Source organism: Salvia hispanica, chromosome 5 (assembly GCF_023119035.1).
Source record: "Salvia hispanica cultivar TCC Black 2014 chromosome 5, UniMelb_Shisp_WGS_1.0, whole genome shotgun sequence".
Lineage (NCBI taxonomy): Eukaryota > Viridiplantae > Streptophyta > Magnoliopsida > Lamiales > Lamiaceae > Salvia > Salvia hispanica.
In genome coordinates, this window is record NC_062969.1 from 33,175,672 (window position 1) to 33,190,174 (window position 14,503).

At 34.0% G+C, this 14,503-nt stretch overlaps 1 protein-coding gene and 1 pseudogene across 1 annotated transcript; one reads left to right on the top strand and one right to left on the bottom strand.

The window, feature by feature from the left end:
- Positions 1–782: 782 nt before the first annotated feature.
- Positions 783–2,356, top strand: LOC125187655. The gene is made up of 2 exons (XM_048084283.1): positions 783–864; positions 1,775–2,356. Exon 2 carries the CDS (start codon positions 1,778–1,780, stop codon positions 2,126–2,128), a length of 351 nt encoding a protein of 116 aa, XP_047940240.1. The 5' UTR covers positions 783–864; positions 1,775–1,777; the 3' UTR covers positions 2,129–2,356.
- Positions 2,357–5,766: 3,410 nt separating this feature from the next.
- On the bottom strand, positions 5,767–14,366 carry LOC125189878 (annotated as a pseudogene).
- Positions 14,367–14,503: the final 137 nt, after the last annotated feature.

Below are 14,503 nucleotides of genomic sequence, written 5' to 3' on the forward strand. Positions count from 1 at the left end.
TAGGAGGGCCCTTCCATTGCAGGAAGATAGACCCTTTGGCAAATGCTGATGTGGAATGGGAGGGCCCTTCCATTGCTAATCCTCTTAGAAATAGAGATTTTGGAAATGATACAAAAAAGAATAAAGATCAAAACTTGTACTGAACATATGTTCATTTTATGATTTTGGTTATATACTTTATCTTTTGAATTTTTGCATCCTGAACATTTCAACTCGGATCACAATTGATTCTACACTAACAATTCCGTCAATTTTTAAACGATTTTAACCCGGTTTTAACTCGAATGAGACTATTATTAAAACCATTAAAATCGGACTAAAATCGTTTAAAAATTGACGAAATTATTAGTATATGACCAACTGTGATCCGAGTTGAAATATTCAGGATGCAAAAATTCAAAAGATAAAATATATGACCAAAATTATAAAATGAGCATATGTTCAGGATCAATTTTGGTCTTTACTCTACAAAAAAATTACTACTCCACTTCTTTTGTCTCCAATTAAGTTGGATCAAAAAATTTTAACATGAAAATTAAGAAATTGTGTTAGAAAGAAATCTTTCCAGATCATCTAATGCATTCCATAATCCATTTCCTCCTCCACCCCTCACATACATGAGAGTGGACCCCAATATAATATAATATGTTTGTGAGGGGTGGAGGAAGAAATGGATAGGGAATGCATTAGGTGATCCGGACCGAAAGAAATACGATGATGATGAGATAAAGTAAGAGTGATTCAATATTTTATTTTTTTATTAAAATAGAAAATAACTTAAATCACTTGAAGAGTTTTAAACACAAAACTAAAACCCAAATTGTTGCAGGGTTTTTTGCTTCTGAAATCCGAAATTCAATCCAGGTAAACCAAACCCCCTCTCCTCTCCTCTCTCGCTTGCATTACATTTTTCTCTTGTTCGTTTTTCGGCTGATCAAATATACATCACCCATGAAATAGATCTTTGCCTTCACTTCGATTACGGAAATCTGGACTCCACTTTTTATTGCTAGGATTTAGGATTTAGCATTAAGAATAAGGGCTTAGGGTTTATTGCATTAATTTTCCCACTCCTTATATATTTAGCTCAGATACGTAATTGTTTGAGTTTGTTGGTTTTTTTTTTTTGTTTTTTTTCCCAGCTACGTAGCTTCTATGCTGCTTAAAATGTGTTGATTTGGAAAGTGTGGATCGTCATGTCCATTGATATCACCCCTATAATAGAAGCTTTTTTTTTGTGAGGGGGTGGGGGAAAGATGACGAGATTAATTGAATTTCTCAAGTTTCTTTTGGAATTTATAAATGATACTCCCTCCGTCTTCTAAAAATACAAACTTTAGAAACGACACAGGTTTTAATGCAAGATTGGTAAACTTTATCACATATAGAAAGAAAAGTGTGTTAGTGGAAAATGGGTCCCACGTCATTAGAGAGAGAGAGAGAGAGAGAAATTTCCTTAAATAGAAAGTTTCTATTTTTAGGGGACGAACCAAGGAAAATGTTTCTATTTTTTTTGGGGAGGGATAATATGACTCTGTGTTTGGTGTATTCTTGATAATCTGGGATTTGTCCTTTTACTTGAAAAGAGAATTCCAACGTTTTTGGACTTGTGTATTTGATTTTCTTGTCAGCATGCTGTTGTTGTTAGTCTTGTTTTTTACATGGAATAGTTGCCATTTGGGATGAGTGAGTGTATTTTTTTTATGGGATTAAATGATATTGTGAAAATAAAGTGATCAGTATTAGGAGTAATATTTATGGCACACTGAACCAGGAGATGACAACCAACCCAAAAGCAAAAGAGCAGTTAACTGGAACAGAAAATGAGCAACCTGTGCCTGTTGGGTGGTTACAGAAAATTAAAGAGCGGTATAGGAAAACCAAAGAAGATGTCGAGGCTTACCCCTATGTATGGGGCTCTTATATTCTTGTATACGGAGGTTTTGGTTTATGGCTGACCTACAGGTGGAGAGCTCTGCGCAAAACTGAAGACAGAGTTCGATCTCTTCAAGAGAAGATCCGCAAACAGCGTGAGGAGGCGTCTACTTCTGCTGAAGTTGTAGAGAGATCAGTAAAATATGGTTCATCGCAACCCAAGCCGCCATCTGTTGATAAAGCTACCCAATAGTCAGTGTAAGCTAAATATTCTTCTGGAAACTTATGATTTGCAGTTCTAGTTCGGAGATTCTGGTAATTACCTACACTTTCACTCTGTTGTTGGATCATATGAGCAACATTTCCAGTATATGGTAGTTAAAGAGTATTATTTGAGCTCTTAGACATGAACGATGAGGTGGAAAATAATGATTCTGGCTTTTTGTTTGCGGTTGAATGCAAAACTAGAACATTTGCTTTTTCCATTGTCTTATGATGAATGTAAATTTCATTTTTATGCAACACATCCATCATAAGCTGAGGGTTGCTGGATAATGGTGGTTTGTAAATTATAGCTGACAATGAAAGTTTAAGAAGGTATTGTAAACTGGTAATTCACATTAGATGGGCTAAGTTTTGCATTTCTTTGCAATGTATCTACTGTATATGCTAACACCAAGAAGAATGATTTTCACTATAAATTGAACTTCGGGATTCTCTTAATCCTTCCTTTTAAGGAGAACTAGTATCACACCCGTGCGATGCACGACTCACTAATTTCATCACTGTGAATTCATATTTTGAATTAATTACTTAAAATCAGATATTATTAAATTATTTAAGGATTACAAATCACAAATATATAAACCAATTTAAATGTACAATTCCAAAAACCTAATAACGCAACTTTAGAAATCAACCAAGCACAATTTAAATTCAATTCCAAAAACATAAATGAAGTAACTTTAGAAATCTATACACATATTTAATTAAGATGTCAAAAAGTTCGAACCGCTTATGATAAATTGTTGCTGAATGAGAAATTGTATAAAAATTGCACTACTTCTTCTGTCTCACAAAAATATACATTTTTTAATTTTAAATGTCTTCTAATAAGATGAGACTCATTCTCCACTAATAATACTTTATTAACTTTTTCTTTTTATTTCTCTCTTACTTGATCAATTGTGGATTAAAACTCATATCTAACCAAAAGTGCATATTTTTGTTGAACGTAGAGAGTAATAAATATTAACTTTATAACACATTTGAATTTCTTGACTATTAATTTAATAATATCCAAAAAAACATATACATAAAGCATCACCAATATTCTAAAATAGGATCCTAACAAATATGAGTAATCTCGAAATCAGTCTAAAGATCTTATGATACCTAACTCAAAGAGTGTACAATTTTCAAATTAAAATAGGTATGAACAACAAATTCAATCACGCATAAAATTATCTACTAAAAACGTTTTAAGTTCCATCGTTTCTCCTATATACGCTGGCAACATCCCGACAATATTGAACTTCTCAATATCCTGCGTTATAGCAAGATCCATCAGAATCATATAAAAGCAATGAAATACACTGTGATATAGCAAAACAAAGTTAGAAACTGATAAGATTAGAAATGACAAAACACCTACCATGCGGTCTTGGAAAATGCATTCTAAGCTGACGACATTTGACTTGTCTCCGAGTTTGGTCATTTCAAAACAAAAAACACATAGAACTTTGATGATTGAGGAAGTTATGCTAGATTGTAGATTACAAATTTCAAATTCTATTGAGAAGTTTAACGGGAGAAGCTATGAGAAAGTGAGTAATAAGCTTATGAATGACATATATTTATAGTCAAAATATATAAAGAATCTATTTCAATAATTTTTAGTACGTTTCTAATGATGCGGCGGTTACAAATTAGTGTAACGCTAATTCCATTAATTATGTAATACTAACAATTTGTGGACTAAACAATGTTTTTGACTTTATTCCATTAATTAATTAATAAAATATACTATTACTATACTATACAATTCTTCTAAACAGCTAACAGTAACGGCTAATTTGTGGAGTATATATTTATTATATTATTTAATATTAAATGTAATCGGTCAACGGTGTTTATTGTGATGAAATTATATTAGCACTTATAATATTACTCCTTAATTAGTGTAACCATTTATATATAATGATAATAAATATAAATATGATAATGATAATACTAATTACTCCTTAATTAGTGTAACCATTTATACCTTGCTTATATGATAATAAATATAAATATAATATAATATGATAATAAAGTCAAACATATGAAGAAACCATATTGCGTATAACATTCACAAATTTATTTTAAAAATAATTATGCCAGTTACAAATTTTAGGCTGAATTTATTTTAAAACTCCCACACCATATTGTTTAGCCAAAATCATTTAAGAAATACCTAAAAATAGTGACAGTTACATAAATTAAGTGGGTTCAAAATGAAAGGCTATTTAATAATTTTTCTTAATTGCATTTACATCCTTTGCATAAAATAATTATTCAAAACGTCTTGAAACTCGTCTTTTATATATGTACTAGTGTTAGCCCACGCGGTATGCGCGACACATAATATTTTTGTTCTATTAATTGGACATTGCGAATAAACTAAATAAAATAAAAAATAAACATCATTAAATAAGATTTAAAAATAAAAAAAATATAGTACTCTATAATAACAATATGTTAAATAATTTTAGATATGAAATTGTAGAAATTTTAAAGTAAACCATCATGAAAATATTTGTTAATTTCGATACTTATGTCTCTACAACAAAGAAAAATATCATCATTACGACATACATACTTCAATACTAAAATACTATCAATATTAAATAAGTATCTAATATACAAATAAAAAGTACAATTATCAAACGCAAATATCTCAAACCTTTTCTTTTCACATCATCTCTGGCTTCATCACCTTCTTCGTTGTCGTCTTCCTTGTCCTCAACAACAACAAATATATTAACATAAAAATAATAAAAAATTGAATGCATAAACTAATGGAAATAGAGATCAGTAAACTAAAGAGAAAAAAAAATCTCCAACCACAAAACAGCTGAGAGAGCGAAATGATGGCTCAAAATAAAATTCAATAGTAATACACAAAGGGAAAATAATCATATAGAGAGGAATGGAAAAACAGGTAGCGAATGAGTGGATTATATAAGCTATCAAATCTCCTATATTTATAGTCCAAAAAATAGAATTATAGGAGACTCTTTCAAAAACTTTCACTTTCTCCACTAACAATTTAAATTTATAATCCTTATAACTTCCCTAATATTAAAATCGACAAATCGGACAAATAGGTTAATACTATTAAATTTAAAATTTATATGATAGCCTCATTGTACCTCAAGTAACGCACACTTTACACCAATTTTGGGCACTAAATGCATAATAATTATTGAGCATTCAATTATTTACTGTATTAATTATGTGTATAATATTTTTGTGAAAGAAAATGAGAGCAATTTCAAGTACCATCTCACGATTTATTTTACATAACTTTTCAATTACTTGACTGCATTAAAAATTGAAACTTTATTATCAATTGTGGATGGCGGAGGTTACATAACTTTCATCCATATTAGTAACGTTCAAGAAGAAATTATCTAATACTCCTTCATAATTAATAAATATTTAAAAGTATGCCAAAAATTTATGAATATTCAAAATTATGTCTAAAACTCGCCTTTTATATATTTATAGATAGATGTATAGATAGATGCATAGAATCATAAGATTGATTTGACACTTTGATTTCGAAATTTTGGACTTGGCAATAAAGATCCCATATTTTAACAAATAAACGATAAATAATATATGTAGTGACAAAGAAAATAAACGTTACCACTATACAAATAATATGGCCTCATGAAAATGCACAGAGGCAGAGGTGCAAAAGCTCTTCAAGAATTACTTTTACCCGATCAAAACCAGACTTGTCATTTACAAGATACTATGATTTTAACATTGAATAGTTTAGTGTGCCTCCGACATTTCTTGCTTCTCGCCAGCCAGAGTAGAGGTGATTATTTGATGTTGCGTTCGTTCCTGAGCCTTCCTCCGGTTTGATTCTAGGATTATTAGAAGTGCAGTGATGTCAGCAGGGCTTACTCCACCTACTCTACTAGCCTGCCCAATTGTTTGCGGCCTCACCTTCCAGAATTGATAGCTGACCAACTAGTTTATCCTTTATTCGGAGGGGAAGGAACAAGTCATCTGGTGGTAAAACAAACAACCATTCACACTTCTATTGTTGGTTTCATCTAATCTGTAATCGTAACAATCTTGGACGTGCAAAATTCTAGTTACGTGGTATCGAGGAAGCAATTTAATTGAGCATCAATATATATCCTACCCAAAACCATTAAGGAAAAAGCAAAAAAGCCATTTATGCATATGCTGTTCATTGCCTATTTGTCTGTGCCTTGAAGAACAGGGGGAAAATGTGAACTATTAATTTGTAAGTAGAAATAGCATAACTACAATCAATAAGGAAAATACCTTCGACAGTTTCTCACGTGCTTCATGTGACAAAGTTGTCATATCATGATAGTCAAGGTCCTCAGGGAGGCGTCTGTGCTGTTGTTGAGCCATCTACAAAGTCAATTAACAAAAGAAAATCAGATTTTCTAATTCAGTGAAATCATATATATATAGACTATAAAAGATCTCCTGGAAAGACAATATAGAGAGAAACAAGCTCGCTAAGTGTTAAAATATAATTTATCATGCTTCAGTTTTCTACCTGCCGCAGTTGGGTTTGTTGCCTTCGTACTTAATATCTATCTCTACGCATTCCTTTTCCATCCTAGATAATAGAGCATTTCCATATCCATGCTTGTCAAACAATTTGTATTGTACGTGGGGCTTCTTAAGGAGGCTTTCCAGTGTAGATGATTCCTTCACAGGCTGAGAAGAAACCTCCGTGACTTTCAGCAGCAAGATCTCCGCCTGAAAGCACACATAAAGGGTACAGTATTTATAGTCACCATGCCAATTTTACAGAATATAACCTTTAAGTTAATTTAAAAATACTATTTGTCATCATTCCCTCCACAAATATTAGCAAAATTCAAAATTTTCTACTACTTAAACATTCAGAAGTTATGCAACGGAAGATTCTTGGCTGAGGTGTTTGAGTTTGTAAGTTGTGAAAGGATTAATTCCAAGAACTGGTGGTTTTGCATCTAGCAAGTTGTTTATGGCTTCTCGGAATGTCCTCTCCTATAGATTCCAACCACGTATAAATTTCAAGACAATCAGCAAAACAAATATTGATCATGATTCATGAATGACAACAAAGTATGTAGAGTTGTGGATAGAGAGATCTCTACATAATGGTGTGTGCATAAACAAGCCATTGTCAAGAGATGAAGGACCTTCTTTTATCTATTTTTCGACAAGGTATCAACTTTACAATCATCATACAATGTCTGTGGATACTCGGGAATAAAAGCATAAAGACCAACCTGAAACTCTGACTGTCTTGAGTCGATTTTTCTCTTCCAAGATTCGAGCCTGCTTGTCCTGGTAGATCTTCCAACGCACATCATCTATCAAACCAATATCTCGTCCAAGGGGTGTGAGGCGGCTATCAGCATTATCAGATCGCAACAGCAAGCGATGTTCAGAGCGGCTGAAAATTTGTAGCAAAAAAATAAATAATAAATAGTTCAAACAATCAAGTAAATAATAAATATACGCCACTATTCAACAGTAAAAATTAGTGTCGGAGCTAGCCATGCAAATACCACTCTCCCAAAGATGTGAATGCAAATGAGAGACCAGTTGAAGCTAGAGTAACTGATTGTTGTTCAGTTAGGAGAAGAAGCATGGCTATATAATCAACAATCTATTTCCGGTAGTTAGTTAATGACTAATGAATGAGAAAGATTAATTACACGATAGAGGGCTTGATATATTGAGCTCAAGCTGGTTCTTAGGGATTATCATCCTTATAAATTCATTTTCATTCTTTGTAAGGAGGTGGTCTGTAGAAAATGATAGTGGACGGGATTGTCAACACCCGATACGGTTCCCGGAGGTCCTTCGTCACCAAATCGTCAATCAAAGTTCCTATATAACTGCTTTCTCTCTCCAGGACAATTAAAGATTTACCATCTGAATGTCTCGCAGCATTTATTCCGGAAATGATGCCCTGTCAGATAAGGTACTGAAAATTATATAATCCTTTATAGATGGCGAACAGGCACATCAACATCGTATTAATTGTAAAATACCTGCGCAGCAGCTTCTTCGTAGCCAGTTGTAACATTTATTTGGCCCGAGAAAAATAGTCCTTCAATTTTTTTTGTCATGAGGGACCTAAAACACTGATGTGCTGGCAAGTAATCATACTCCACAGCGTAAGCAGGCCTCAGCATTGAACAGTTTTCAAGATAAGATAGACAAGTGTTCTAAACAAAAAACAGGTTCAGCAAAAAGTTGCAGAAATAGCAAAAACAAAAGCGTGAGTAGTTCCTAGGTACATTATCATTTTCTCACGCATATCTATTAGCATTTTATCAATACTTGTCGATATAGTTTAATGCTACTGAGTAGTGACAATATTGAATTATTGATTGTGACCTTGATATGGAGCTGGAACTGCTCATGATGAACGCACTAACTATGGATATAATGATGAAAACAGACCAATTCTATACCATCCTTCAATTCAGATTTGCAAAAGTATGGATTCCATGCATCCATGATCTGGATGTGAATGAGTCAAATTACTTATTCTTCCGTCGATTAGTGGATCATCTCTCTGAAAGATGTTCCAATAGAAATATTCTTTACGATTGGCGTTCATAATGGCAAATATAGGTCACAAAGTGGGAGATTTTGTACCTACTATAAATTTCCAAGGACATGCAAAAAGCGATAGTAGATCCTGTCATTATTCTTATCTTAAAAAAGAAAACCATTATCATATATATTGGTTCCTACAGTTCATTAGTATATCTAGGATTTCCTAATTGTTATTTGAGGAATAGATTTAACCTAGATGAAAATCTATCTCTCCACTCCCTATTATATGGGAGACTCGCATTCTGAATAATGAATATACAGCATATTCTTGTCTTCTATATGTCTCTATACATTACTGCTTACCTTTCTTAAGAAGTTTAAGAAGCCCATATACTTGTATGTAAAAAAACGAAGAATTGGAACCTAATAACCTGTACATACAGTTCAGGCACTGTCCGACCCTCTGGTTCAAGAAATATTTGGTGAGACTCCTTGTCCTGAAATCTGACAATCTAGAAAGATGTTACACAACAACTTAAGGAAAATATAGATACAATATGAAAGAAATCTAATAAGCAGGTTCATGCATTCTGTATCACATTTATCTATAACTGGCATGCACACAATTTCTGAATGGCAAAGAAAAGAAGCAGAGATACATCTATCTAAAGGTATCTACATCATCCTCACCTTGTCTTCAATAGAGGGGCAGTATCGAGGTCCCTTAGCTTCCACCCATCCTCCATAGGTTGGGGTCTCATGCAAGTTATCTTTTATTAATTGATGAGTTTCCTTTGTAGTACGTGTCAGATAGCAGCACATCTGTTCCCTTTCAATATGGTAATCAGGATCAAAGCTAAACCAGCTTACCTGTTGATCATTAAAAAGAGTTTTAAATACCTAAAGTATCTATTACGAGCACAGCCACCCAATAAGATTCTGGAAGCTTTAGCTGATAATTAAGCTCAAACCAACAGAGAGTCAGAGACAGAATATAACAAACAGCTATTATGACATTGTGGTTAGAGTTATCATTTTTGGTCCAAATTCAACTGCTGAGTCATACAGACAATTGCCATATTCACCATTACATAGTTATAGCTTAATTTTAAAATATGAAAAAAAAGCTGAACTTTTTAGGCATTGGACTTAACAACATGAGAATTAAGCTGGGTGGCCATGAAGTCTGGGGCCAACCTAAGTTACGTACGGTAATATCAGGTAAACAAGACCTGAAGGTGATTCAACCCTAACATGCAACCAGAATTTTGAATATCAATCCATTATTAATAAAACTAGAGATAAGACACTAGGAAGATTTGTCAATATATAACATCAGTGGTCCAAAATTAGGAATATATGAACGAACTAAGATATTTAAATAACCCAACTGCCTACATCTGTCTTCTGCAGTTGCTGTCTTTTTCTTAAGCCAACTGCATTATAGTGTAAAGGTATACAAGTTTAGATACGAACCCACGTCGCATTGGCCATAAAATGTAAACAGTTTACCAAATAAACAGTAGAAGCTACATCCCATTGAACTATTGAACCTATATATGAAATTTAGTTGCATAACCTCTTCATCTCCATGTTGAGGCTCCATTCCGGAGAAATCCACTGTGCGAGAATCTACCCGTGCAGGTGTTCCAGTTTTTAACAGGTCTGTCTCAAATCCAAGCTTCTGTAGATTTTCTGTAAGGCCATGTGAAGCTGATTCCCCAGCTCTTCCTGCAGGCATAGAAGTTCTGCCAACCCAGATTTTCCCACTCATGAAGGTGCCAGTAGTGAGAACAACTGAAGGTGCATAAAACTTCATGCCAAAGAATGTCTGAACGCCTTCTACGCTGTCATTCTTCCCTACCAATACATCCGTCACCATTGCTTCTCTAATGGAAAGGTGAGGAGTACTGAGCATATGAACCGATAGTTAGAAAATGAAAGCAACAAATAACAGTGACATCTCAGATCAAACACGAAGCTCTACCCTTATATTACAGCATTATAATAATTCTTCAGCAAAAATTTCAACGTAAATGACATACAGACGAAGCAATATCTACTACAGCGCAATTAGTGAACCACAGATGAAATAAGTCAAGTTTACTCATAAGTGCACTTCATTTATATCTCTCATCATGGAAGGATGGATGAACTTGCCTTTCCACAATCTTCTTCATTTCAAAAGCATATTCCCGTTTATCAGTTTGAGCACGTAATGCTCTGACAGCAGGACCCTTTGAGAGATTCAATATACGCTTTTGCAAGTAACACCTGAAATATAGACATCATATCCACTCATTTACATATAATAAACAAGCTGCAAACGAGATAGGGAGCATTGTCTACCAAACAGAAACACACATGTGAAATAGGAACACCCTGTATTAAATCTTATTTCTTTTGATATCTTCTTATTGTCATCAACTCATCATATTGAAGAAACTTATTCATTACTCATTACATCAGTCAGGCATATCTTATGTCCAATTAGTTCAGTGCATGATGTTGTGGCACTAACCAGATAAAGCATGCCTACTCAATCACACCTCAGTGCTCTAAGTACTCATTTATTTTCTCTCATTGACTAGTCTGTTAAATATTTCTGATCAAGAAAGTTCATAACTTCACACGGAGGCCTTTTATTCCTCATTCAATGCCAGGCATTCATTTCAGTATAATAGAAACTTCAGCATTTGAAAACATAACTATTGGCTTCCTTCCAGCCTTCCTCCAAGTGGATTTGACAATTACCAAATGCGAAAGAATTATGAAACATAATACACTAATTAGGAAGTCATTTCCCTTACAAACTAATCAGAAGAAAACAATTCACACCGATCTTCATAAACCAAAATAGGATGGCATAGCTAAAAGGAAGTGGAAGAACGCCATGCCAATCAACTGATATGCATTTTACGTTTGGTATTCTTTTTTAATTGTTAAATGAACATAAATTTAAAGGAAACGTCACGGTGGACTCGAACCCGAGACCTTTGGCCTTAGGCATTAACTACTCTATCACTAGGCTAACTACCAACACACGCACACACGTTTTGTATTCTACTTGAACATCACGTACAACAAGAGCATCACACAATGATCATGGTCAATTTAATGTTAAAACAATACTAATATTAAAGGTCCAATTGTTTACCTATCTGCTACTTTTCCCATTTCACCACCAAGTGCACTTCATGTACAAGTTGAGACTTTGCAGGTCCACCAACAGCTGGATTGCAGGGCTGTATTCAACTCAACTTAGGGCAAAAATAATGTGAATCTCAAGCAAATATAAGATCATTTTCCCTCAAAAAGATACCATGAACAATGATATGTTTATTTACCATTGCACCCAATAGCGTCGTTTATTTACATGTTTGACCTTAATATCAGGGCTGTATTCAACTATACTTAGTCTTACCATTGCACCCAATAGCGCTGCATTGTTAAAATAAACCTGTTTGACCTTAACAATGTTTTTTTCTCATTTTTTTGGTAACCATAAATAGTTTTAGAGCTACATGCAATGTGCATGGACAGTATTGTTAATGCAATCCAGACGCCTAAGAAGTATCTTAATGTGCCTCTATTTATAAATATAAATACCGCTGACTGCTCTGCAGGAGCTGCATATCTCAGGCTTACTACTGGCTCAAAGATGTCACTCATCAGTAACATCAGGTGAACAAATGAAAAATCTTTGCTGTCCCATGTTTATTCTTGTTTTAACAATAAATAATTATCAAAGTCTTGAGTGCAAGACTTCTCATCTTCTTTGAAAATGACAAATACAACCTTTGAAGTTTGTATCCCTCACAACTACACCTGACATTAGTTGACCTAACACATAATAAAACTTTTGTCCAACAATGATGAGAAAACCTTCCCCTAATATACCATTTCAAAATGATGAGAGCGAAAAAAATTGCCTAGGGTACAAATAATTTTTTCAGAGTGGTAGGGTGAGAGTAGAGGCTGAAAAAGTTGCAAAATTATACTTAAATTCTGTGTAAGTGGGTTGGGAATGGGTCAGAGTTTAGGGTGAGCGGTCGCATTATTGGGTGGATGGCTCACATTATTCTTAGACACATCACTTTGGGATAATAAGCAACATAACTTCTTGAAAACAGAATACTAATAATAAATGCTAATTGAATTCAAGAACTCAACTGGAATATATATATCAAAGCTAACATTTGAGAATACATAGTCAAAATTGAATGGCAGACAGCACATGATACAACGAATTAGTTCAAAAACAAGTGATGATAAATATTCAACAGTCAGAAAAACGGTGGGACTTGATAATAACCTGCCATGCAATTCGGTCAATGTTCAGAGTGAGAAGAAGTGTTTTTGCTCCTAGACGAGCAGATGCAAGTGCAGCTTCACATCCTGCATGCCCACCACCAACTACAATCACCTCATATATTTCATCTGATCCATCCCTGTGATTATTCGATTCTGCAAATAACATTACAGAGAAAAATACTTCTTCAGCACTTTGCCCAAATACATCTGAACTCAGACTATAAAATTTGCATCCAAGTTTAGATAAGAGAATCAAAATATCAACCTAGTTTGTGAATGAAATATTACTAAAGCTGTGAGAAAAAAAACACTAGAAATAGAAGACCAAGTTACAATATCAATCTTGATAAATACTCCCTCCATACCATGTTAATAGAGGCATTTAATTTTCTGCACTCGTTTTGGGAAAAAATAATTCTACCTCCATCCCACAATAAGAGACACATTTCTCTTTTACCATAAATGGTAAGTAGGCCCCACATTCCACCAACTTATTCCACTCACATTTTATTATAAAACCTATATATAAGTGGGACCCACATGCCACTAACTTATTCAACCCATTTTTCTTTACATTTCTTAAAATCCGTGCCCCAGGCCAAATGTTACTCTTATTGGAGACTGAGGTAGTAATAAATAGTTAAAGTGTTGAAAGAATAAAGTAAGAGAGAGAACATGTCTACATTATTTTCTCTCTTACTTTACTCTTTATACACTTTAACTATATTAAACGAGTGCAGAAAATGAAACGTCTCTATTAATGCTGAAGGAGTACTACAGAGTAGGATACAAAATAAAGGGAATAATATCTCATAAAGTATTTACTGCTTGACTGCGAGTTGAACTTGTTTTATACTAGCTTAACCTAATATAATACGCTAAAAGTTCCATCAAATCATATTCTAAAGAAGTTACTGCTTGACTTGCTTTGGAAACCAATTCTATGCCTTGAACATGTTTTGGTATCCGAATTAGGTGAAACCTGAACTAAATTCTAAATAGACAATAGTTGCATTTCACAATTAGAGCTCTATAAGTTTCGTAATTGAAGTTCTAAACATGCGTTGAGCAGACAAAATGCCGATTTTGAGGGAATGGGATTGTACCTTGAGAAGCAGAGGCTGAAACACAAAAGAACCTAGGTGGATTGCGGTGAGTAGGGCTGAATATGGCGCGGGTGTTGTGAGAGGGCAGGCTAATCGAGCAAGTGAGCGACCTATTGAGGAAGAAGAGAGGGGAATAGTGTGGACAGATAGAGGCGAAGCGATTGAGATGAAGAGAGAGAGTGGCGACCATTGAGATTTGCAAATTCTCGGAGCCATGGCCACCAGTGGAAATTGTAGTATGATGGGGGATTTGGAATGTGCTAATTGGCCCCCTTAGATTTCTAAAAATTACAAAAATGTCACAACATGAGATGTTAATCTATACCTATACGGCTAAAAGGGAGAGTTGATTAAAATTACTGTGATGCCCTTTTAGGTGGGAAAAC

Bases quoted from the DNA above. Each gene is read 5' to 3' on its own strand.
- LOC125187655 (XM_048084283.1), top strand. From the start codon at position 1,778: ATGACAACCAACCCAAAAGCAAAAGAGCAGTTAACTGGAACAGAAAAT.